This window comes from Hydractinia symbiolongicarpus, chromosome 10, assembly GCF_029227915.1.
Source record: "Hydractinia symbiolongicarpus strain clone_291-10 chromosome 10, HSymV2.1, whole genome shotgun sequence".
Classification (NCBI taxonomy): domain Eukaryota; kingdom Metazoa; phylum Cnidaria; class Hydrozoa; order Anthoathecata; family Hydractiniidae; genus Hydractinia; species Hydractinia symbiolongicarpus.
In genome coordinates, this window is record NC_079884.1 from 16758043 (window position 1) to 16784091 (window position 26049).

Below are 26049 nucleotides of genomic sequence, written 5' to 3' on the forward strand. Positions count from 1 at the left end.
ATCTTTTCCTTCATCCTAGTGCAACCATGGATATTTCTTAAACCAGGAAGATTGACATCCCCGTTGCTTCTTACTTTTTTAGTTTTTTTTGGAAATATGTAATTATCGTTTGCTCTAAATTGGTCTAGTTTCTCTACATTATCATTTCGTTCTAAAACGAATTCTCCGTTATGACTCACTTCTAGTTTTAAATTCGAAGTTGGATCCTAGACAGCAGTAGATGTAATGATGTAGTAATGGACCTTGACATTCTTAAGTAAATGTTATAAAATAATATAAAAAAGTGGAATCGCAAGTATTCATAACTGCCAAAAGAACAAATATAAAAAGAAAAATTATAATTACTTACTCATAACGTTTATTTTAAAACGTTATAACAGTTCTTGTTTTTGTTTCTCTGTTTTTAGTTAATTAAAACGCTATGATTTATTTGAATAAATGTTTTTTTGTAGAAACAATGAAGGCATGTATGCTATTGAAAAACCACACAGCAACATAATAGTATTGGTTAATAACGTCAGTAAAAATCCTTAAATCGCCACATCTCTTCAAAGGTTCGTCAAAAACACAGGATCCTATACATTTTCTTGACCAGTTTCAAGTTCTAGACAGTAGAGGCAACAAGGCATATAAATTTCTAAAAAAATTTTTTTGTAATTTGACAGGTCCTTGACAGGACGTCAGCAAAGTTTTTAAACGTATATATCTTCTCAACTGTTCGTTAAAAGTACATGTTTATCTATATGATAATAGGTCAGTTCCGTGTCTCTGTAACAAGCAAAGTTGATATGCTTATTTTTCTTTGATGTCGCCAAAAAAATCTTTGATGTTGTCGAAAAAAATATGTCTTGTCGAGAAAAGCCACGAGTTTTGTGTGTTTACGTTTTAAAATTACGGGATCATAATAAAAAATTTAAATGGATAAACCAAACCACGTGATCAAAATAAAACAATTATATTTGCTGAAAATTCCAAGTTTTCCCTGACCATCAAAACATACGTAAAAAGTTATTTCAAGTTCAGGAGACGAACGAACGAAGTAGGTTGCTTGCTATATACAAATATCGGAAAAACCATTTATTTTATTTGTTGTAACATTTTCTTTTTTTGGTTAAGTAAATTTTAAGTTGAAGTTGAAATTTAAAATTGAAATTTTAAGTCGAAGTTAAGTGGATTTGCTGAGATCGTGTGGTAGATATAGACTTCTATTAGCTAGAAAAGAGAGTTTTAAAAAATCAGTTGTTAGTAAGTAACCTATTCTTTAGATTCACCTACATTTGCAGTTAGCTTAGCATTTTTTCTTTATTTTTCTTTGCTAATAGAAAAAGACGTAACGAGCGAGATATTAGTAGGACAGTGCTCGGACAGTGTTCCTACTAGCTAGCTAGCTAGCTAGGTTGTGTATTTTTCTCTATCATGTCTAACCCATTAGAATGCAGTAACAGTAACAACCCTGTACGTGGTTATAGGCTTTTTAATAATGCTGGCGGGTTTGTGTTGCAACGCCCTGAAAATAGTCAAAGGTAAGTAGGTCTCATTATGGGCCAGCAGATGCCAGATACTCCGCAACATGTTAAACTGTCACATGAAGTTCAGGTTAATGTCATACCACGTGCATCAATTATTGATGATGTGTCTATAGTTAGGCGTAGACTTGCACAAGGTGTCACATCTGTGCGTATTGCTGAAAGTAATGAGCAGTATGCCAATAGACGTGCACAGGATGCTGTACGACATGCTGTTGCATGTCAAGTAGAAAATGGTGAGCAGACTGCCAATAGACGACGTCTAAATGCTGAGAGGCAAGCTGTTGTTCGACAAAGGCAAAATGTTGAACAGGTAGTACATATACGCCAGGCATGCTGCTGTTTGTGCTCGCCGAAATGCGCCGTATTATATTGCACGTCAAAATGTATTGCCTAATTTATATTTTTAGGTGTTATGGACAAAGAGTATTGTCAAGCTTCAAAGTTTGAAAATAAAAATTGTTTTAAATGTTGTCACGCTGGTAAAGTTGCATTAGATAATTTGTCTTTTTGCCCTCAGCAGCTTAGGGAATTATTAACAAATACAGATACTGTTCAGGCAAAAAGCTTTTACGAAAATATAAGTAGGTATAATAGCGCTGTTGCATTGGTTTCTTTTAGAGCAAACCTTCTCCCCCCACCTGTCCGCGTTCCACCATGCTTTCGTATGGTCAAATATGGCATCATGTTGGGGACCTTTACCCTCCTGAAGGACAAACCCCTGTTTTTAACCACCTTTATATTTTTTTATAAGAACACCCAGCTTAAAGGGGGCTTTTCAACTTTTCAATATGTTATTGATCGTAATTTCCTCTGATTTCGTCAAGTTTAAAGGAGCATTTCAGTATGATCGATTAAGCCTCCGGAGACTTATTTGTCAAAATGGGTTTTGGGGAGGGGGCTTATTTGGGAAAGTAGCTGGGGGGTGTAATAAATGGGAGGGGGGCTTATAAAATTGTGCAAAAATCTAGTGTGCTAAAAAATTAAAACAACGATTTTAATAAACACAACATATCTTTCTAAAAGTATAATAAAAATAAACACTAATCGATCTCAATATCACTATCGCCTTCTTCGTCCTTGTCTACGATCGTCTCTAAGGGAGCCGCATCAGTCATTTCCTCGGCATCTGGGATAAATGGGTTGTCTTCCGTCTCGTTTACCAGTTGTATTTGTTCATTGAGCATTGCAAGACCAGCCTGACAGGGTTGATGCTCTTTGAAACAATGGATCTCTTTATCCTCGATCCCATCAGTAACCGATGTTAAGGCACACGCTTTTAACGATTTACGTATTAATTCAGCTGGCAGCTCCTTCCAGGAATCAAGAATCCAGTTTCCAATTGTGCTGGAAGGCGGAGGTTTCAAATTCCCGCCATCGGTTACTTGATGAATTCCGACGGTTTCAAGCCATTCATCGCATTTCTCTGTGCAATATGCTTTAAACGGCTTGTTCCAACTAACATCCGGCGCCTCAATATATTTAGTGCAACCTCAAGGGACCAAAACGGTGTCAATCTTTCTAGCTTTAAGAGATGCTCCGAAAACTGGCATTAAATGACACTCACATGTATCCCAAGCTAACAATCTGCGTTTAAAGTTAAACTGTCCGAGAACAGTATTTGTCCAACTAACTGTTAGATCGGTATTCATCCATCCGTTTGTCGATGAAGCTATTATGCACCTATTTCCATACTCTTTCTTCATTTTTTCAACATCACGTTTTCCTCCCTTGAATACAATGAAGGGCTTCAGTTTTGTTCCATCGACTTTCGCAGCCAGTCCAATGGTTACACGACATTTTTCGTGTCCGGTTGTCTTCATACTAACAGTTTTTTTTCCCAACAACATCTACTGTTGTGTTTGACACCATATCCGTCCAAACAGGTGTCACATCAAATGCTATTGGCGTTTTTAAATCAACCGATGAAGTAACACTACTGGTCGGACATCTACCAATAGAAATTTCTTGTTTACTTACAAACTTTCTAAACGCAGCGCCTGAAAACAAACTTGAAACATTTGTGGTTGGAAAGAGAAAAAGGGGAGAGGACTTACCTACCATTATTTCAATATTATACAGTCTATATATAACCATTGAATTATTTTTTTACAGAAAACAAAAATAGGAAAGTATTATCATCATAATTTATTATCATTTTTTAGGTTTACAGAAAACAAAATCCCAAGTTTTCTTTTTTGTAAGTTATCCTTATTTTTACTGCTTTTTTAGTATTTGTGGTATGGTTCATAACTATAGAGTTCAAGTGGATTTTTCCACGGGTCTTTCCAACTATCAAAAACGCATGATCCTATACATATTTTCTAAAAAAAATTTTTATGTAGATAAACGGGACACTGCTGACGTCATCAAAATTCCTAAAATCTTCTAATATTTCATTGTTCTTTTACCTGAGTGGATTTTTCCACGGGCCTCTACAACTAGTATGTATTATTTTGATCAGTGTTTTAAGTTATTCACAATAGATGCTACGGGTTAACATAATTCTAAGAATAATTTTTATGTATATGAACGGGACACTGCTAACCGCTCTTTCCATTTTACCTCTGCCTAAGTTGATTTTTCGACGGGCTTATCGATTATCTATATAATAATACGCCAGTTCTGTCTGTCTGTCACTTTTGCAAAGTGGATTGTTATCTTCACTACTTTCTTTTATAAAGTCTGTAAAACATCCCCAATAAAATGGTTCTGTAATTTACCAAACTTTAACAGTAAATAATATTAACGTCAAAGGAAAGTATATTAACATAAGCGAAGCCATTACACTGCACCTGAAACTTTGAGGCCAAATAACTTGGAAACGAGGTGGTGACGTCAATGATTTTTTACCGCGTGGGTAACTAGGGACCACCTAGGACCAATTTCGGTCATTTTCCCAAACCTGGGTCCCAGAATCCGTTTCGGAATAGACGGGTTGACGACTTCATCGAAAAACCTTCATCCTATACATTTTCTTGATCGGCGTTTCAAGATCTATGTGATGGAGGCAACAGGTATACAAATTCCTTAAAATAATTTTTTTGCATATTTGTTCGGTTTTGCAAAAATGATTCTATACAATATTTAATCAACTATTCAAGCTATACACAATAGAGGCAACAAGTAAACAAATTTCCAGGAGAAAATATTTTGTCTCTTGACAGGTCCTTGCTGACGTTATCAAAATTTAAATAACGGTTATTTTTTACTGTTATCCTGTCTAAGTGGGTTTTTCCACGGGCTTTATCGACTAGTCTTATATAATAATACGGAGTGTATGTGACGGTCATAGTGGATATCGTCATTTTCCTTTGATGTCGCCGAAATTTTCTTTGAAGTCGCCGAACAAATTATGTCCATTTTGTTAGCGGGTTTACTTTGTTTACATCACGTAATGAAAACGACTCAATTTGATTTGCTGAAATAAATTTAACGGCTAACTTTTGAAAAATGGTGTCCTCTTGCCAACAAAAAAAAAGAAACAAAGAATGATCCCTTTATCTTGAAAAAAGTGAAAAGAGTGTTTTAAAAAGTACATTTAAAAAGAAAAAAGTTCAAGTGAAGAAGTAGAAATGTTAAGTTGGAAGTGAGAAGTGGAGCTAGAAGTAAAGTAAAGTTAGAAGTAGAAAATAAAGGCTAGAGTTTAAAGAGGATTTGAAATCACAAATAGTAAGAACTTGATATTTTTAGACGTTTGGTTTTTATGTCGCTGGAGCAAGTAGGCTCCCTTTTCTCAGCAAAACCACCTAAAAGCCTCAAATTCTGATAGTAGTCATATTTGTTGACATTTTGTTGCATAATTAATGTATGCCCTGGCGCGTAACTAATGTATTTGTCCTAAAATTCAAAATGCTACATAAAGCTGTTAGCTGACTAACAAACGGAAAACTTTTGTTTGTTGAACTCACTGAAATGTTATTATTTCTACATTACTATTGTTTCTCTTTATATGTGTTCTACTAAGCATAAATAGCTAGCTTTAGTTTTAGCTAAATATTTCCAGTTTAAGTATATTTAACTGGGGGTGTCTTAGCTACTGTTACCTAGCTAATGTTAGCCTCCAGATCCTACTCTTCTCATCCCCCATGGCTCTAACCTATGACTACTGTTGTTATTCCTCTTTTTTAATTATCTATAGCTAGCTACCTTAGTTTCCAAACTTTTCTTCTTTTATGAATCGAGCATTTCCTGTAAACTTTACAAGGGGACCACGGGCAATATGACAAGTGGAATAAATTTTTTCATAATTTAAAGCGTGGATGTTAAGTTATTTTTATTGTTGTGCTTCTGACATCCTGTTAAACTTTTGTCAGCCTACAATGTAAAATGCCAGGTTATTTTCACAGGGGGTTGTAGACATTTGATTGGCAATTTACGTGGGTTTATGACTTTTTAATTTATGAGAGGATGGTATGGGTTGTTCGTATTTTTGCTTATGTTGCAAACTGCTGTTTTTTAGTAATAGATAGTTATTACTGTCACACTCCCCTTATAATACGCTTTTGTCTTCCTGTTTACTATCTTTATAATAATATCCGTATTTTGTTAAAAATTTTTACCACCTTTGTTTTCGGATTAATTTCTCAAAAACACCTATTATTTTTGACCAGTTTTAGATTAGATTATTTCAACCAATCAGCAAGCACAAATGTGAATATTAACCAATAGGTAAGCCTCATGGTTTCCTGGTAATTGTAAGCACCTTTATAGTCCGATGGCACAAACGAACAAGGAGACAAGGCAAAGGTAAAAGCAAGTGAATGATCAATGACAAAGGAAAGTTTTTCATTTATATCATTGCTTTTTTTGCTGATTTCTACTTCTGTGAAGGCAACAGTAAATATTGAACAGGGGAATGCACGACAGAAGGCAGAAGTTTTGCTTCATTAAGCTAGGCGTCCACGATTTTTAAATTTAGCTAGACTTAATGATTACAATGTCTTACCTCCTACGCATTCTGGAGGTGATTTTAATATCGTGTGTGAGCATTGTGGAGCTAATAAATTTAAAATTAAAATCATTTTAAGTGTTGTCATAATGGCAAAGTGGCCCTGCTTTGTCATAATGGCAAAGTGGCCCTGCTTTGTCATAATGGCAAAGTGGTCCTGCCTGCTTTAATACAATTTCCTGAAATACGTGAATTGTTAAGCAACGACTCTGCCCAGGCTAAACAGTTTCGTAAATATATCAGAGTATACAATAATGCATTTGGTTTTGCTTCTTTGTCAGCAAACATTCGACTACCGCCAGGTCATGTACCGCCCTGTTTTAGAATATGTAGTCAATTATTTCACAGGTATGGTGATTACCTGCTCAGAATGAAATATCTAATTATAGTCAGTTGTACATTGCAGCTGCCTTAAACATGCGTATTGAGAATCCAACACATGCTCATTGTAATCGTGAAACAATGCAGATAATTCAAGATGTTCTAAACAGGGATTCTCAATATGGCTGAAGTGGAAAGAGAAAAAACAGCTAGAGCAGCAGCGAAAAACAGACAGCCTTCTGTTGTAAGTATGGTAATGCGCGACGATAATGATCACAGAAGGTATAATGACCCCTTGCATCAGAAGGTTGTTGCCATCTTTGTTTGTAATTATGGGGCACCTCCTGCTTCAAGAGATATTGTTGTTTATCCACGTAATCAACCTTTGTGGCAAATCCCTCATACATCATGCAATAGTGACCATATGATGTATTCCATTTTATTTCCACGTGGTGAGCCTGGTTGGGACCAAAACATAGCCCATGCCAGAAAGCATGCTACTGCAGTTAAAAATAGGCTTACCCAGTTAGCATATTATATTTACCGCATTGCTGATAGGCGAGAGTTTTCTGCCCTTTATCTAGTGGGTAAATTGTTTCAGCAATTTTTAGTAGATGCATATGTTAAAGTTGAAGGCCAACGACATGCATTTATTCGCTGAAATCAACAGCTTCAAGCAGAGTCCTACCAAGGCCCATAACATACACCAGTTGTACCTTGATGCAATGGAATTGGTTTCAAAGAAAGGTAAGCCGGATTTGTTCTTGACTTTCACTTGCAATCCAGAATGGCCAGAAATTGTTACTAATTTGTTACCTAGTCAATCTGCTTCTGATAGACCAGATTTGGTTGCATGGGTGTTTAAATTGCTTGATTTAAAAAAAGATGATGATGGAACCGTTATAAATGTAGACGAATATCCAAGCAAGAACGGTAAGAATTTGAAACTTGGATGTTGATAATAGGTGGGTGTACCTTATAACCCCTTTCTATGTAAAATATATCAACTTGAAAGCGTGTGTGTTAAGTATTTGTATAAATACATTTACAAAGGTTATGATACTACACACATAGAAATCAATTTGCGCATCAATCATGATGAAGTAACAATATTCTTAGATGCTACATATGTATCTGCACCTGAAGCAACTTGGCGTTTCTGTGAATTTCCTATGCATACTCAGAGTCATTCCATCATAAGACTTCCTGTTCACCTTCCAAATCACTAACAAATGTTTTTTAGGGAAGGCGACGAGGCTGTTGCTGTTGACAGGGCTGAAAATTCTAAGACGATGTTAACATCTTGGTTTTAATTAAATCAGCAGGACCTGCATGCGCAACGATTTTTGTACACTGAAATACCTTACCACTTTGTTTTTCGGAATACACAACAACAAAAACGGTGGGTAGTTAGGTAACGCGGTGCTGAAAAGATAGTAAGTAAAATGTATAATGCCAGCATCCGCGAAGGTGAAAGGTATTTTTTGCGCGTCCTTTTATTGCATGTCCCTGGTGCTACTTCTTTTGACGACTTAAGAATTTTGGAAGAAAATCTTTATGCTTCTTTAAGGAATGCATGCTTAGCAGGAGGATTGTTAGCTGATGACAACCTTTGGATTCGCACTATGTATGAGTTTATGAAATACGCTTCTCCGTCTAAAATAAGAAAAGCTTTTCCTTTCATATTCATTCATAATGAGCCACGTAACCCACATGAATTGTGGGAAACCTTTCAGGCTGCAATGATGGAGAATTACTTACGTCACCACCCTTAAGTGCAGGCAGAACAAATAATGCTAAGTACAACTAAAGGTGTTATTCAGCAATTTGGTAAGCATCTTACTGATTTTGGTCTTCCTGCTTTACAGGACGCTTTGCTTAATAATTTGCCAAATGCCGAAGAAACAAGGCAAGAGGCTCTAAATATCCAGCCTTGTTAAATGCTCAGTATCGTCATGTAGCTGTTTCTATTCTGAATGCCGTCACCCATAATAACATTAATTAATATTTTCTTCCGGGGCCAGGTGGCACAGGTAAAAGGTTTACATATAATTACGTTAATAAGGAAGTTGTTGCAAGAAATCTGTGTGTTGCTACTTGTGTCTGGACAGGTATTGATGGTACATTATTGCAGAATAGTAAGACTGTCCACTCTCTTTTCAAATTACCAGTCCCCGTATTAGACGGATGTACATGTAACATCAAATCCAATAGTGACCATTCAGCATTTTTAAGAAGACAGGACATCATTATATTTGATAAATTGACAGAATGTTTAGGGATACATGTAATATTGAAATTCCCTTTGCTGGTAAAGTTATTCTTTTGAGAGGAGATTTCCGTCAAGTACTCCCTGTCGTCAGAAGTGCTGAACCTGCACAAATTGTAGAAGTTTGTTTAAAAAGCTCGGAACTCTGGCCCTTGACTCGAATTTTCCACCTTCACACAAACATGAGAGCTGGAGAAGGAGAGCAAGTCTTTGCTGAGTTTTTTCTAAACCTTGATAGTGGTCGGTTCCCCCCAAAACCAGATGATTCAAATCAAGGTTGTATTAAAATTCCTCATGAATGTGTTCTGCAACCTAATGAAAATATCGTTACTTCTATCTTTAGTGAATTTCATAATGTGGAATCTTCGCGTTTTGTCGTCTTAACTTCAACAAACGAAGAAGCCTTAGAAATAAATGAACATATTTTTAATCAGATTTCTGACGATACTCGTACATATTACAGTATCGACTTTGTTGTTTGGATGATTAAGAAGAAAATAATTTATATCCAATGGAGTTTATTAATTTCTTAACTCCAAGTGGTATGCCACCACATCAATTAAATTTTGAAGTAGGATGTGTTGTAATGTTTTGAGAAATCGTCCCTTAAAGACGGTCTTCGTAGTTAGCGTGGAAATGTTATCGATTGTGAATATTTTACTGGTATTCGTAGAGGTAATCGTGTGTTAATTCCGAGTGTCCGTCTGTCCGAATGATACAAATCTACGCTTTCAAATTAAACGCACTCAGTTTCCTTAAGATTGTCTTGCGCATTGACTATAAATAAGAGTCAAGGCCAAACTTTTGAGAAAGTTGGTATATTCTAACGTAGACCTTGCTTTAGTCATGGCCAACTTTATGTTGCATTTTCACATGCCCGGTCATTTTAAGCAGTTAGGTACAACTTGTTAATACTTTGAAGCCATAATTTTTCATGTTTCGCTTTTATGCAACACCAAAGCTTTCAGTATTGATTAATGTCACTTGTCATATGTAACACTAACCCGCAATAACATATTTTTTTTAAGAAACTTCCATTTGGTGCTTATTAAAATTATGTATTGTCTACGTGACCATTATATCACCATGTTACATGGTTAATGGGTTTCGGGTGTTCTTGCGCCTTTATGGGTGTATTGACAGTGTTATCATGTTCTGTCTCAAGCTTTAATCGGATATAGTTCCTCAACTTTAATGATTAAAGTGTGTTTACGCCTGAACAAGTGCCGTGTCTACTTGATCTTTGTGGCAGACAAAGGTCAAGTTGATGCGGTGTTGCTGAATTAAATTGTATACCATATTAAAGGAACCTCTACTTCTATCTCCTACACTTTAAAATATTATCTTTCACTGCCTTTGAGAGTTCATTTTATTTTGCAAATGTATGTTTTTCTTCTCTTATAGGTGGGGTGCGAAATCCAATGGCTTACCTTCTCGCGGTGCACCCCGTTCGTCAATTTTAGCTGGATTTATAAATAAACAAATTTTTCGAACTCACAATTATATAAACAGAATTTTAATTTTAAGGTGAATAAAATAAAAACTTTGTAGCCCTTACTAGTTTAAAAAAACTATATTCTACTAAATACACTTTCTTAAAGTCCAGTTAAAGTTGCAAACTAAAAGCAAGGGTTTTCTTTTTGCAAGAATTATGTATCATCTTCCTTTACTTAAGGAAATTTATATATGTAACTGTACATGTATAATCAGTTCTGCAAATTATATCTTCTATTCATGCAACTTTATTTAAATAATAATTTATTTTTAGGCAACTTAAAATCGTCACGTTATGAAAACACTGCTGCTTCAGCATGAATAACGTTTGCAACAAAAACAACAACAGCTGCCACAATATCAGCGGTCAATACAGCAACAACGTCAGCAACAACATCACTTACAACAGCAGTTATGTACGGCCCACTTTTTTTACCATCCTCTATAAATTCCAAATCTCTCTTATATTCTCATCACATTGTTGCAGAAAAAATTGAGTCTTATATTGATATATTTGAGTTGAGTTTTATATACTATATTTTTCCGTATTTTAGGATCTATCTTACAAAGCGTACCTGCGGTACCGTAAAAGCAACCCAGGGCCCAGGTCCAGGGCGTCATACCTTGTTTGGCGTCGCCTTGGGGGGCAGGGACCGCAAGGGATTCCACTGACGGATGCGGCCTGAAGAAGGGGCAAAATCGATCCTGATACAACAGGGAACGTGCTCTAATAAGGTAGAATACCGTTAATTGGTAACCACTTTGATATACACTTAAAATCCTTTGATTTTTAAATATTTCACTACCCTGTGTGTCAGTGGTCGATATTACTCGCGTTTCTATTTTATTTCTTTTATTCTTTAATAGTTCTATAATTTTTCCAGTTTTGACATGTAGTATGATTTAAATTTCAGCTTCTATCAAAGTTTGCCTATTTTTTTTTTAGTTTTGCTTTAAAGTCAATTTTCTCAGTACTCATTTTAGTCAATAATATGCCACTATCATCAATATTTTGCAGATAAAGTTATAGAGTTTGTAGTCTTAGCATAGTTAGTATCAATATTTTTAATTACTGTGAAAAGTTTATCATTTCTTGAACATGATAGTTTAGTAGGCGACGTTTCGGGAGATCCTTCTCCCATCATCGGGCAAAGTAAAATGATGTTGCGCATGTATTTATATAATTGCAGAGGATCGAAATTCATAAAAATTAACCAATCAGAAACGAGCTGATAATTACAGTTAATTACGGTAATTAACATTTTCGGACCTGGATGTAGGTAACTACTTCTTCTGTAGAGCTGGTAACCAAATCTCAGGAAGTTGATACGAGATGCTGTTTATGTGTTTGTTACGTTCTACACTGTTGATGGTTTCTTTAATCTTCCTAGCCGTTGTTCTGGATTCTCTGTCAATGATTTTCCTCTCATCCCAATTAAACTGATGACTTCTGCTCCAGCTGTGGTCCGCAATTTCGTTTTTGCTCACATCTCCGTTTCTCACTGCGCGCATATGTTCTTGTACTCGTTGCTTAAACTTTCTTTTTGTTTCGCCTATATACACTGCATCACAATCTTTACACGGGATTTCGTAAACAACATTGTTTTGCTCTTCCAGGTTTATTTTGTCTTTTGGTTTAGACAAAGTGCTTCTTAGGGTGTCTTTAGAGGTAAGAATGCATTTGATCTTGTGTTGCCTTAAAACTCGACGAAGGATCTCGCTGGTACCTGGTACGAAGGGTAGGAATGCTGATGCGATAAATTCCTCTGATGTTTCCTTGTTGTCTCCGTTGCATCTTCTCTTCATTTTATTTTCTACTTGCGTGATGACTTTATGACTGTATCCATTTGTGATTAATGCATTTCTTACACGTCGAATTTCTATTCATCGTCACCAATAGCTTAACCCGCAATTCGACGCCGGATTTTTGCAGCCAAAAATTGCCGACGGCCATTTTGATTTTGAAAGTGGTGTGTTCAGTGCTAGGTATGTAGGTTTCTGTTTTACTATTTTATTTTGAAAATCTTTTTATTTTATAATATTTGTTTTCTGTATGTTTTCACATGTTAAGGTAAATATATTTTTTAGCCACGTAGAAATCTGAAACCACCAATTTTATGATTTTGGCTATGAACGACATCTTATAACCAGTTAGCTAGCCTTATTTATTTTTATTCTTTTAAGGGTGTTATTTAGTTTAATATAGGAGCTTTTTAGCCAAAATTATTTATTTTAACGTTGTGGTTGTGACCATCTAGCTAGCTCTTTAGCTATATCTTACTAAAAAGTGGAAGTAGCCAAATGCAGTTTGGCTACAACAATAATCTTAAGCAATAATTCTTATGCTAAATGCTACTACTACTTTTTCTACGAAAAAAAAAATGGCTGAGCGATTGTTTTAGCTGGACGGGGTAACAACAGGCTGTTCCCTGTGTTTTTATTTAAACCGAAGTTGCGATAAAGTTTTTATAAAAGGGTATTACACCTATATGCATCTGCGACACAGTTTACCTGTACTAAGTGCTTAGACCAGTATTAAAAACAGACAGCTCCTGTTTTATTTAAATTAAATTAAATTTGCCATAATTTTTTTTCATAAGGGTATTACGCCTATATACCTGTACTAACTCCTCAGCCCGGTGTCACAATGATTTTTTTAAACTTTCACGGAAACTTATTTTGTAAAATAAAATAATATTAACCCTATAATAACTGTTTATGAGGGCAATACCGGAGAATATTGACCGACGTCAATATTCGAAGGTATTGCCCGAAATAAACAGTTATTATATGGATTATTATCCGGGTACTGCATTTTACGACCAAAAATATAACATTATAAGCAGGACGTAGAAACCATGGCTTTATAGAAACTATTCCCATATGGAACATACATTCGAACTAACTAATATGTTTTTTTTAAATCGAATATCTTGTAAATATCACAGGTTTTTATTGTAGCTGCAACATAGAATTCTTGAAAACATAAAAGTAAGTTTTACTATTTTTCGCGTTTTGTTTACTTTTTTCCGTATTTATTTACATTTAATGCTACCATATTTAAACTTTAAACACGGTTGCTATGGTAGCGGACAATACCGTGGAATATTGCCCGCTATGACGTAAATTCTAACCAATCACATTGCGTAATATTTAGAAATATTGATGCCGCCCTTTTATCCGGGTAATAATGCCCACCATGACGTAAGTTCTAACCAATCACATTGCGCAATATTCAGAAATATTGATGCCGCCCTTTTACCCGGGTAATAATGACCGATTGTTTTTGCTATGACGGGATAACAACGGTGTGTAAACTGTGTTTTCAATTCAGGTAAAGTTGCGGGAAAGTTATATTTATACACCTGCGATAGACGACGTTACTGCATACTTGTACAAAAGCGCTCCACCCGGATGTATGGCACAGTTTGCAGCTTGATTAAATGCTTTACTAAGCGCTCAACGTGGCGTTTAACACCAGGTAACAGTTACTTGTAGCATAACCCGGCGTTATGACATTTATAATAAGCATATTTTTGGCTCTTTCCAGTATAATTAGTCATCACAAATTGGTATTAGTTCTGGCATATATGCTATATTTGTATTTTCTACTGAAAAACTAGTGCAATTCTTTTTTTCAATTCTAGTGCAAAAAGCTGATATTTTCACTCTGGTTGCCTGAAAAAGCGTGCAAAAATCTTATATTTTTCCGATTGGTTAATAATTGGTTAAGTAAAGTTATTGTTTTTTCATAAAACGAGAACTTTTCGATAAGTTTGTTTCATAATTTTCTTCTCACATAATTATTTTTAAACGAAGATTTTCTTTTGGTTGCATATAGTCATTAAAGAGTCATTAAGAACAACCGCTTTTAAGTTTAATTATTTACATAGATTTGGATATATTTATAGCATGTTTGCATCTAATTCGATTGTTCAATATCAAAGAAATTTAGCGCGTAATCATAAAGCACTTCGCCTGATAGTGTGAAATAGTGTACCTGCACTAATCCCTCAATCTGACATTCATTGTCGGGAAGGCTTTAACGCTGAAGCGCTCTACTGAAATTGTGACACATCGTATACCTGCACCAAAATTTCACAACCCGTTGTGCAACAAGATCTACCTGCTCAACCTGGCATTCAACGCTTCGCCACTGATAGATTAGCCCAGCGTTTCGACGGCGGTTTTCTCCAGCTAGTAATCTAGAATGGCTATTGCGTATCTGAAATTCTATATCTGAAGTGAATTGTATGATAAATTTACAGGGAAATTACATACAAAAGAGCTTTAAATGTGACAATAATGCTCCATTAACTCAAATATTTGCAATGCTAATTTCGAAAATAATAAAAACTAGCTGTTTCCCGTGGAAGAATCCACTGTATTCCATTTAATTTATGTAACAGATATATGTCCATCAAAAAACAAACAATACAGCAGTGCGCATCTTACATCTGCATTATTATATAAATGACCAAAAAAATTAAAGGTTTTCAACAACTGCAGTATTTATGTGACATTTAAAATCTAAATCTACTAAAATTACTTGCTCTGACCATCTGACAAATGCGAAAATTATTCGGAAAGAAGTTTCCAAAAGCATTTCAACATACATCTCACCCATAAAATTTAAATCACTTAAAACGCCACATATATACAAAAAAGCTGATCAATGTCAAACACAAATCTCTCTCATTGTATATGTTAAAATCAGTTAGTTTATTGCAAACCCTGCCAAAGGTTGACACACAATGTGAAAAATAAACAATAAATTTTGCCTAAGTAGAAATTTTTATATAAGGTGTTAAAAAGGGATTTGCAAGGATAAATTATAATGCAATAAAACATTATTTGATATATTGCATACGATCCTTCCTCACCAAACTTTAGACAAAATGCCAACAAAAAAACGGTGTTTAAACCTATAATTAATAAAGTCCTTTTAGCAATTCGCATGCTGTTTTACCATCAATAAAGTAAACAAAATTTCAAATCTCACATAGTATTTTGTCACAAATTTTCATAAAATATATATATAAGTCATAATGAGTCATTAAACAACAGCAATCAATCTGTATATAAGTTCATTTTATGTCAATTTTTGCACCAATTTTGCAACACAAAATACAAATTCTAAATAATACTAAAATCTCTTATTTTGGTCCTTCGCATACCGACGGTCTCCCACAAAAGTTTAATCAAAATGTAAAAAATGAGAGGTAACGACAAAATCAAAGTTTGCAAAATTTAATTATTTCGGTACATATATCTACTGCATATGCCCTCTAAAACAATATTTTAATCCAAAATGCCTAAGAAAGACAGTTTGCAACAAAAATCAGTTATTTAGATAATATTGCATACACTCTTTCCTCACAAAAGCTTCACAAACTGTAAAAAAAAGAATGGTTGTAGGGAGTGCTTCTGATTCAACAAAAAAAGTTTTTTTGACATATTGCATCTAGCCCTTACCCATTAAATCTTACACAAAATTTCCAAAACTATATACGATTTAGAACACATCAAATTTAAATCGAGAAGGATCAGTCATTTCGATATATTGCACGGAGTCCTCCCCAGTAAGAATTTATACAAAATATAGAAAAACAAAGCTTGCAAGGTGTAAAATTGAATTCTTCTTCTGTGTATATATATATGGTCCTTCCTCGCAAAATTAACATAAAATGTCAAAAAGGTTCAGATATAACATCTAACACAACAAAAATCAGTTCTATCAGTATATGTCATGCCATTGTCTTCCACCAAATGTTCCCCTTAAAGTTTCACAGACACAGCCTGTAAATTAAAAACAACTAAGATCACGTATTTTGGTCTATTTCATACATTCTGTTCCAAATAACTTATAAAATGTAAAAATTGAGTGGTAAAACAGAAATGTCAAAAAGAAGAAAAAAATAGCTTACGAAGAGTATAAAATTGAAATCAACAAAGTAGCTCTTTTGGTGTATTAAATATAAGCCATACGCACAAAAGTTTACACTAAAAGTAAGAAAATGGTTGTGTTTAGTAATTCTAAATTAAGAAAAGTCAGTTCTTTTAGCATGCTGATTAAGGTTTTTGCCCACAATTTGAAACAAATTAAATTTACATTTTAAAAATAAGTAATTTCTGAACTTTATTTTCAGAATATTTGGAGGAAAAGAACTTCGCAAACCAAAAAAACCCCAGGAAAATGTTTAAAATTTTCAGGGTTAATAACGTTTGATGTGTTTTGTGGGAATATATATACTGGGAATCTTTAGTTTATAGCTAGCTTATAGCTTATAGCTAGTCACTTAAATATAAACTGAAGACTTAGCTAGGTATAAAGAACATGGCTACATATATATATATATATATATTCCTAGCTAGCTAGCTAGCTAGTTGTTGGTGGTGGTTGGCTTTTTATGATGCTAGCTATAAAACATGTCTGGCAACAATAATATAATCAAAACTGAAAATAAAACATGAAAAAACCTTACAGAACCTTGCTATGATTAATTTATAAAACCATGCTCTTCTTCAAATGTTTTTTTAAAGATTTATTTTGAATGAAAGAGTAGAGAATACTAAAAAAAAACAGCCATCTTTTTCGTAAACACAATTTCCGTTTTATGCTAGGAACTTCATTTAACAGTCCGTATGCTTTGTGAATATCTAATACCGTTTCATATGTAGCGATACCTATATATATATGCTAACATAGAGTTTTTTGGCATAAGGGTATATATATTTATATCGTTATTAGCAGCGGGTTATATATTTACACCTTATGGGCGATTTCTATGAAGTACATCCCTAATCTTTTTAGTTAAATTTAAGCGTACAGCCACGTCATAAGAAAGTGACCCGTGATTTCCGTGTCGTGGACTCACAGTTTTAGTCACGCAAGGGAATTAATATATAAGATTTTTGGTGAATTTAAAACTTAAAATCAAGGAAAAGGTTCTTTCCTGAAACACATGTGTGTTAAAAATCAGGCTAAGATTTAAATGGGCCTAAAAAACTTTGCAAAGCCTCATGCTTACATTAATAAAGTCGGAACATCAGATAAGACATTCAATCCTTCTTCTTCAGCCGAATCTTTTTTACCAACCTAAACATAAAATAAGAAGATAAATCAGAAGTTACAGACATTTCGGTACGAGAGGCTTAAAATAAAAATTTCTTTGTCCTTAAATTATTTCCGAAGTGCATTTTAAAGAAGGTAAATTAGCTATAATCATGATCTTTTGTTAAACATTTTTATAAAATATTATTATAATCATGCAAACATACCAAGGATGCAGTTGTTTTCTCATTAGAATTATGTGTAGACTTCCCACCTAACACGAAGAACTTATAGATTATTTGCAAAGTACAAGTGCAACAAGTGACTTCCAACTACTTCTGTTATTCATTCTTATGAAAGAAAACGGGAGATCTTAGACCAACAGCATTGCAAGAAAAGCAGAAATGTAAGATAAAAATTTGCTCACTTGAAAGGCGTTTTAGTCGTGAAGCTTGCTTTTTCACTGACTTCCTGCCTTTCCTAAAATAAAAAAGGTTTGATAAAAACAAACAGCTGAAATGCAGTGTTACCTGCCCATGTAGGTTGGATATTTCTCATCTAAAAGCATACATGCGTTTTAATTAATATTGTAATACGCTCCCTACAATTATCATAAATTAATATCTTATCAATATCTAGTAAAACTAAATATAAAATCTAGAGAAATCACCTACCCCTTCAAATTGCACTTCTCAATATCCTGCTTACTGCTACCTTCTAGTATGACAGGCGTACTTGGTGCTCTCTGAACTTTAAAAGCACAATCCAGATATACAGTACGGCTAATAAACGTGCCGATTACAGGTTGTAAAGTCTCGTGAAGCTCTTCTACAGTAAATTTCTAAATGCAAAAATAATTTTCATTTGAAAGGCACAAACGGTTTATATCAGAAACATGTGGTTGAAAACCTTTTTGGGAGAGGAGAGGTGGGGGTAAAAGAAGTTTAAACCTTCAGGGTAAACTAAGTGCATATTCAGTCAATTATAACATATCTATACAATGAAGTTCAGATAGGGCATCGTTAAAAAAAGTTGTTATAAAATAAACTCAGTAAAAAATAAATTTTAGTAGTTAAAAATAATAATCACCTAAACAAAATTTAACGTTTTACCAGTTTTTTTTTTAAAATACTTATTTGGTTTATAAAATGTAAATTATACAAAAAGGAATTTATTACAAATTCGATTTTTTATATAATAATTTCAACTACTTTATTTGGAGAAACTTTTGCGAATTTCGCGTTTTTTGGCCTTTTTCGCCAAACTTTGTCTCGCGAAATTTTAAAAAATGGCCATTCGCGAAAGTTTATTTAGTACAAACTTTCCAAATTGTCGATTCGCGAAAGTTTATCCACGAAAATTTAAAAGAAATTTGCTGGTTTTAAAAAGTTATTTCTTGACTCACCCTAACTTGGCTCGTCCTCCCCATAAAAAGAAACAACTGGCGCTGGGAGATTGGAATAAACTTAGAAATAAACAAAAGCGATGATGTTTCAAATGTATGGTGAGGGCTGCTATGTTCTGATATGAAGCTTCGTGTGCACATGTGCGGTAAAAGTGATTTTTTGATTTAAAGTTGTTCCTTAGGTTCCAAATTACTAAAAAAAAATGGGTGGCAAACATTTTTGTAAGAACCATGTCTTCAAAACGTAACGTTCGAAAGATATTACTATTAAAAACTTTGTACAAATTACAGACCGGTAATTTACTGACCCAGCACAAAAATGACTATAACCTGCTCAATAGCGAAGTTTTTTTGTTGAATTTTAGTATAGTATTGGGTCACCCTAATGTCTTTCTGTTTGATCAAAGTTTATTGTTCAAATCACTTCAAGGGATAATTTACAGACCAGTAATTTACAGACCAAAGCACGTTTTTAGTTGTTTACGAATTTCACTTATGTATTAGTATCAGTATGATAACAAGTTTTGTTTTATAATTGTTCGATTTTATAGACATAGACATAGAATTCGAATGTTCTATTTCTAGAAAACATTCTATTGTTCAATTTCATAAGACCGTTTATTTTCGAAGTGTTAGTGAAGTGTAATGTGAAGTTTATAGTATAGACATATATGCATAATAATAAAATGAATAGACCGAATTAAAATGGATTTTAACTGTGTAAAAACAATAAATGTGCTGGATTTTGGGAAATGTATAGTGTGCCAGAAAGATACATCAAAAAAGGTACCACCTTACTTAAACATTTTGTTGGATTTGGAGCACTGTATTGGCAACTTTGAGTTTTCTGTTGTACCAAAGGCCTTGTTCAGTGCTGATGGAATTCCATTAGCTTGTTTAGACAAGTTAAAATTGCTTCACGGTATAGAGAAATTAGACAGCAAAGGACAAACGACCAATGCTTTATCTGGAGAAGTCAAAACAAACAAAGTAATCATTATAGTTGGCATGACTGTTGTGAATCAAACTCCAAAAACACCGGCAGTTAAATCATGCAAGGTATTTATTAAATTTATCACTATCTTACGTAATTTTCTGACGCACTTGTGAAATACTCTGGTAATTTTTTAGGATTTCGCTTCAGCTTTCACAGAACGTGTACTACAAATTTCAAGAGGATGTGTTGAAATACGATTGGTATTTGATCGCTATATAGAAAACTCCTTGGAAGCACGGACAAGAAAGCATCGTACATCTGATAATGAAGTTCGATACAAAGTATCAGACAACACTAATATTTTACCCATTAGCATCAATTTCTTTCCTACATTGATACAAAGCAAGCTTTAACCATCTACCTGGCAAAGAAAGTGATGGAGGCTCTTTTATCATTGCATATTCGGTACATAGTGACTTATGATACTAAAATGGAATCAAATTTTGTTGATTGCAGAAGAAGAAGCTGACACAGCACTTATATATAATGCATGGATATTGCACAACAATCTCCTTTCACAAGTTGTTTACTCTCCGGATACTGACGTGTTTCTACTGCTAATTAATACTATGAGATGTTACCAATGAATACCATTTTTAAAACAGGGCGAGGTTCTACTCTACGTGATATTGATATTCGTAATTGCTTTGAAGCCGTTGGTGCAGTACACGCGAAAGCTATTCTTGGTTTTCATACGTTCACAGGGTGTGACCAAACTGGGCGTTTCAACAAAAAATCGAAGTCTGCTTAGCTGAAGATTTTTTTACAGGCAGATAATGAGGTTGTTCTAACATTATCAACACTTGGAAGTACTGTCGAACAGCCTAATCTGGAAACACTGGAAAGCTTAGAACGTTTCGTGGTTTCAATGTATAAGGGGAATAAATGTCCTGCAGACGTGGTATCACTATCTCAATTGCGTTGGCATTTATTCTCCAAATTCCAGTGTGATGCTGATATGTTGCGACCAACATTAGCTGCACTGAAGTACAAAATATACAGGTGTCACTTCATTTCAAAGGTTTTACGAAGATCGCATATCCTCATTCAACAAAGTCGGTAACTTATCCCCCATAATGACTGATGAACTTCCTGCACCGTTGGCACTCATCGAGTTAAGTTCTTGTATTTGCAAAACAAGTTGCATATCCAACCGATGTAAATGCCGTAAAAATGGTTTTTCGTGCACTGACATGTGTAAATGTACGACGTGTCAAAACAGTGGTGGTGCAAGCGATGAATCCGAGTCAGATGAATATAGTTTTAGTGAAGAAAGAAAGAAAGTAAAGAACTAAAAACGTGCTTTGGTCTGTAAATTACTGGTCTGTAGATTATCCCTTGAAGTGATTTGAGCAATAAATTTTGATCAAAGAGAAAGGCATCAGGGTGACCCAATACCATACTAAAATTCAACAAAAAAACTTCGCTATTGAGCAGGTTATAGTCATTTTTGTGCTGGGTCAGAAATTAACGGTCTGTAATTTGTACAAAGTTTGAATAGTAATATCTTTCGAACGTTACGTTTTGAAGACATGGTTCTTACAAAAATGTTTGCCACCCATTTTTTTTTTAGTAATTTGGAACCTAAGGAAAAACTTTAAATCAAAAAATCACTTTTAACACACATGTGCACACAAAATTACATAGTGGCCCTCACTAGTATATGTATGGTTTATAACAGAGTTACTGGCAAAAAGGCGATGACGACGATGCTTGGGAGCCGGAGGAAGACGAGCCTAGAAATGTGTTTGATCTCTTTTGTAATTTTGACATTGAAGCCAGTTTGTAAAGAGAAGTTTTTCATACCATTAGAAAGATTACATCGTTAAAAAACACCTTTCTATCATACGAAATATAGGCCACTTTTTTTACAAGAACATAGAAATTCACGAATCGGTATATGAAAATTACTGCTGCATCTGGTTGTTATCAAAACCTGCAAAGCCTTCACGTGTTAGAATCCATAGAAGTTATTCAAACCCTCACAACCTTGTTTGCCCCTTGTCAAATTAATTTGTATCTACTTCGCTGACCCAAAAATAGAAAGACGAAAACAATAATGTGCCAGTCCAATATGAGCATTTGTAAAGCAAATTAATCTTCATTTAAAACAACACATGTACTAACTTTAAACTTTAGAAGATGTGCCAGAATAAAGTCCAAAAGCAGGTTTTAGAATAGCCCTCGGAAACAATAACCTTGCCTTAATATTAGCTTGTTTACGCCTTAAACCACGACTTACCTCACCATCTACGGAAGGATTCTTTATACGTTCTAATCTTCTACTGAAGACAGATATCATCTTACTTAAATGCTGACTCTGAGAGTTACTGTTTGCTACCTGAAAAACATGTTACAAACCATTACAAATTTATAAAACGACAGCAATGAAAACTTCAACAACAATAACAACGACAACAAAAAGTTAATATACATTCTAAAAAAAAAACCTGCAAACAAACCTCTCCTTTAATTTTTACTTGGATATTCGTTAACCACCTTTTAATTTTCTCAACAAAAGTTAAATCAAATAAATGGTGTTTAAACCTGTAAAAAAAGCATACCTCATTATACGAATTTAACAAGCCACTTAATTAAAAACCCAAAATGACGCAAACTTAAGAGAAATAAAAATTGGAGCTTTTGCAGAAAGGTAATGTCGATCAGAGTAAAGCGTAATAAAAATAAAGATTTTAAATTGTTGCGTATGGAATGTACATGTCAATGCAACAAACCTATCTTCCAGTTTTCTAGCAAACTCTTTTGCAATGTCCAAACGCTTGGTTTCCATTCCCTCTAACTGTCCTATTAATGAACCTTCACAGTTATTAATTTTTGTCGCCATCTTTTCCTAAAATATGCCAGCACTTTAAATTAAATTACTAGTGTAATCAGTTGGTGGAATTAGCACAAGTCCTTTATCAGCATCTTCCTTCCATTAGAGCTGTATCTGAAGACCAAAATATGTAATAAACGCACTTCCTTAAATTTAAGAAATTGATAAGCACTCAGGGTGCTTATCAATTTTTTTAAGCTCCTTGACATGTGAGATAAAAATTGGTATGCAAGTCTACTTACTAAGCGCTTTCGAAATTCCTCTACTTCTTCAGGTGAGAAGTTTCCTCCTTCAGAAAATATTCTAAAAAAACATTGGGTTATAAAGCTGCACTTAAGCATCATTTTTTCTATAAGATACCCACCAGGTAGACATTAACAATATTTGATCTAAGCCTAATTAAATACACACAACGATGGCGTTGTACCAAACAATAGTTGAAACGTTAAGTCCACCAATTATCATCAAATGTTTTTGCTAATTAATAATATTTGCAGATGACAACTCAAAATTAGTAGTAAACGATTGCAACATCTGGTTTAAGCATTTGTACGATAAAAAAAATATTTGGTGCTAAATGCAAACTCACTTCAAAGCTTTTCTGAATTGTGCATTTGAGTTTCTCAATTTGTTTAGCGTATCATCTAAGTTAAAATGAAAATGACGCACTGACGCACGGATGATCTCCACATACTAAAAAAATAAAATAAAGATATGACATCGCACATTAAGAATATTGTTTACTACAGCAAAAAATATACAACAACAAGATAACATCTATTAAACGTAGAGACACTTGTTGACAACATGAAGACACTTGTTGACAACATGAAGACGCTTGTTTATGCCGTGAAGACACGTGTTGACAGCGTAAAGACACTTGTTGACAACGTGAAGACACTCACTCGTTCGCAACGCGAAGACACTTGTTTAATAACGCAACAAAACTTGCTATCAATGTAAAAACACTTATTGATAATGTGAAAACTATTGCTACTTAAGCAAAAAATTCTGTTGACTAAGTAAATATACAATTATTTATCATGTAAATTATTTCTTTGTCAACGACATGTTTTCTTGTAAAAATATTTACCTGGTCTAACTTCCCATTTACTTGGTCTTGCATAGCTTTTAACCTGAAATAACAAAAACTTTTAGTCATCACGTTCTCTATAATATTGCATGTCACAAAATCTTTCGATTACAGTTAAAAAAGCATGTCACAATATATTGAAATGTTGTGCATCTTACTCATTCGTATTTGTTGCATTATTAAAAGTTACTACCAGTTCTTCAACTGAGCGTTTGAATGTTTCATTCTAAAAAAATCGATCTTTTATTAAAGCACATTTTTTCGTTTATGGAAAGAGATCCAAACATATGCCACAACCCTTGTTATAATCAATTTTATTTCTTTTTATGGCTCATGTTTTGGACATTGCTGTTGATCGCATAAAGGATTGTCAATATAAAGATTATGAACAATATATGGTATCGACAAATCTAAACGTGATGCGGATAGCAGTGCTTCTATAAACCCCCTCTCCCAACTGCCAGACATTTGAAGCCCCTAAAAGAACAGGTTTTAATAAGGTTAAGAAATCGAAATTCATAAATAACAATCTCCGTAAAAACGCAAAAAAAACCCTATCGATAAAAGATGAAGTAGATGGAATCAGTAGTGATGAGCCAAGGAAAATAGCTAACGGTTTCATTACATATTTTTCAAGCATCGCCAAGCGTATTAAAGAGAAAACAATACCACTTATTAACTCTTGCTTGAGAACCCATGTAACGATCTGCCGCAAATTACCCTGAAAAACCTTAAAGAAAAAAATCAGCGGGTATAGATAATTTACCACCGTCCTTGTTTAAAGATACTGCTGCTATCATCACTAAACCAGTGGCCAAAATAATAAACTAAAATCTTTAAGCACTACCAATCGAATGGAAAAAAACAACACCTATGCCTATTCATAATCAGGAACAGATACCTGCATTGAATACTGTAGGCCAAATCCGTTACTGACAGTTGTTTTCAAAATTACGGAAAAAGCAGTACAGTGTCAAATTTCAGATTATCTTGAGGAAAACAAGATTTATCATCCGCACAATTTGGCTCTCGCAAATGTAAATCTACGGAATTGGCTGCGAGTATTTTTGTTGATGATATTAGATCGGCCATTGACTGTGAAGAATTATTTAGAGCTGTTTTTGTAGTTTTATCTAAAGCGTTTGAAGCTGTTAACAACGCCAGTCTACTGAGTAAGTAACCATGGTATTAATGATAATGAATTAAAATAGTTTCACAGTTACAGATAGCAGTGCATTCGGATCAAATCAACTTTGTTTGAACAGCATGGAGTAAGCAACAGAGTTCCTGAGGGATCTATACTAGGTCCCTTGCTGTTCATTTTGTTAATAAAGGACGTTGTTGATATCAAAAAAAAATCCGGTATTATCAAGTACGCTGGTGACACAGTGATTTATTTCAGTAGTAAACATTTTGGGAAAAATCTTGGGAAATGGCTCGGCTTAAATGATCCTAATCCCTAATCTTACAAAAGGGAAAACGCAGGTTATGTTGTTTGATAGTTCGAAACGTTTTTTAAAAGTTAGCAAACCTTTAGAAATACGATTTAAACATGATGTGGTCAATATTACAAAGTCGTACATGTATCTTGGAGTGTATGTACACGAAACACTTGACATAGAAGAACAGTTTGCCGCGAACTATTGAAAATTTTCTGAACGACTTAGACTGATTGCCAGACTTAGATACCTTCTTGAATCAAATTCAGCTTTGTCGATCTACAACTGTATGATAACGCATCTATTTACATGTTGTTCGTTAATTTCCTTAAATATGACAATGACGCAGTGTGAGAAATTGAGAAGCCTCTCCTGTCTATTTGTCTGAAAATGCATAAACAACGATACTTGTTTAAATTTTAATAATTATTTCAACGTTACTGACCACAGCATAAATACAAGAAATAACAGAGAGATGTTAAAACTTCCGAAGTGCAAAACAGAATTCGGCAAAAATCATTAATTATCGGGGAGCAAAAATTTACAACAATTTGCCATTATGGGCGAGGAAAGGAGAGGATTTTATGAAATTTAAATCTATTTTGAAGACTTATTTCTCTTCAATTTTGAGAATCATATAGCATATGTGTCCATCCATTCATGC

The 26049-nt window shown here is 34.2% G+C and overlaps 1 protein-coding gene across 7 annotated transcripts in view; it reads right to left on the reverse strand.

Moving 5' to 3' along the window:
• The window catches only part of LOC130662341 (coiled-coil domain-containing protein 180-like), a 110533-nt gene that overhangs the window by 15151 nt on the left and 69333 nt on the right, over nt 1–26049 (reverse strand). For 4 of the 7 annotated variants that reach the window (XM_057461183.1, XM_057461182.1, XM_057461184.1 and 1 more), the window contains 11 exons: nt 24105–24172; nt 23947–23989; nt 23443–23546; nt 23096–23156; nt 22753–22868; nt 22480–22564; nt 22260–22358; nt 18290–18456; nt 18043–18095; nt 17843–17889; nt 17593–17660 (listed from right to left, as the gene is read on the reverse strand). In XM_057461183.1, the coding sequence (XP_057317166.1) occupies nt 17593–17660; nt 17843–17889; nt 18043–18095; nt 18290–18456; nt 22260–22358; nt 22480–22564; nt 22753–22868; nt 23096–23156; nt 23443–23546; nt 23947–23989; nt 24105–24172 (911 nt within the window). Of the gene's footprint in view, nt 1–349; nt 16361–16488; nt 16565–17592; nt 17661–17842; nt 17890–18042; nt 18096–18289; nt 18457–22259; nt 22359–22479; nt 22565–22752; nt 22869–23095; nt 23157–23442; nt 23547–23946; nt 23990–24104; nt 24173–26049 lie in introns of all 7 variants that reach the window. The other 3 variants (XR_008988987.1, XM_057461186.1, XR_008988988.1) reach the window with 2 other exon arrangements.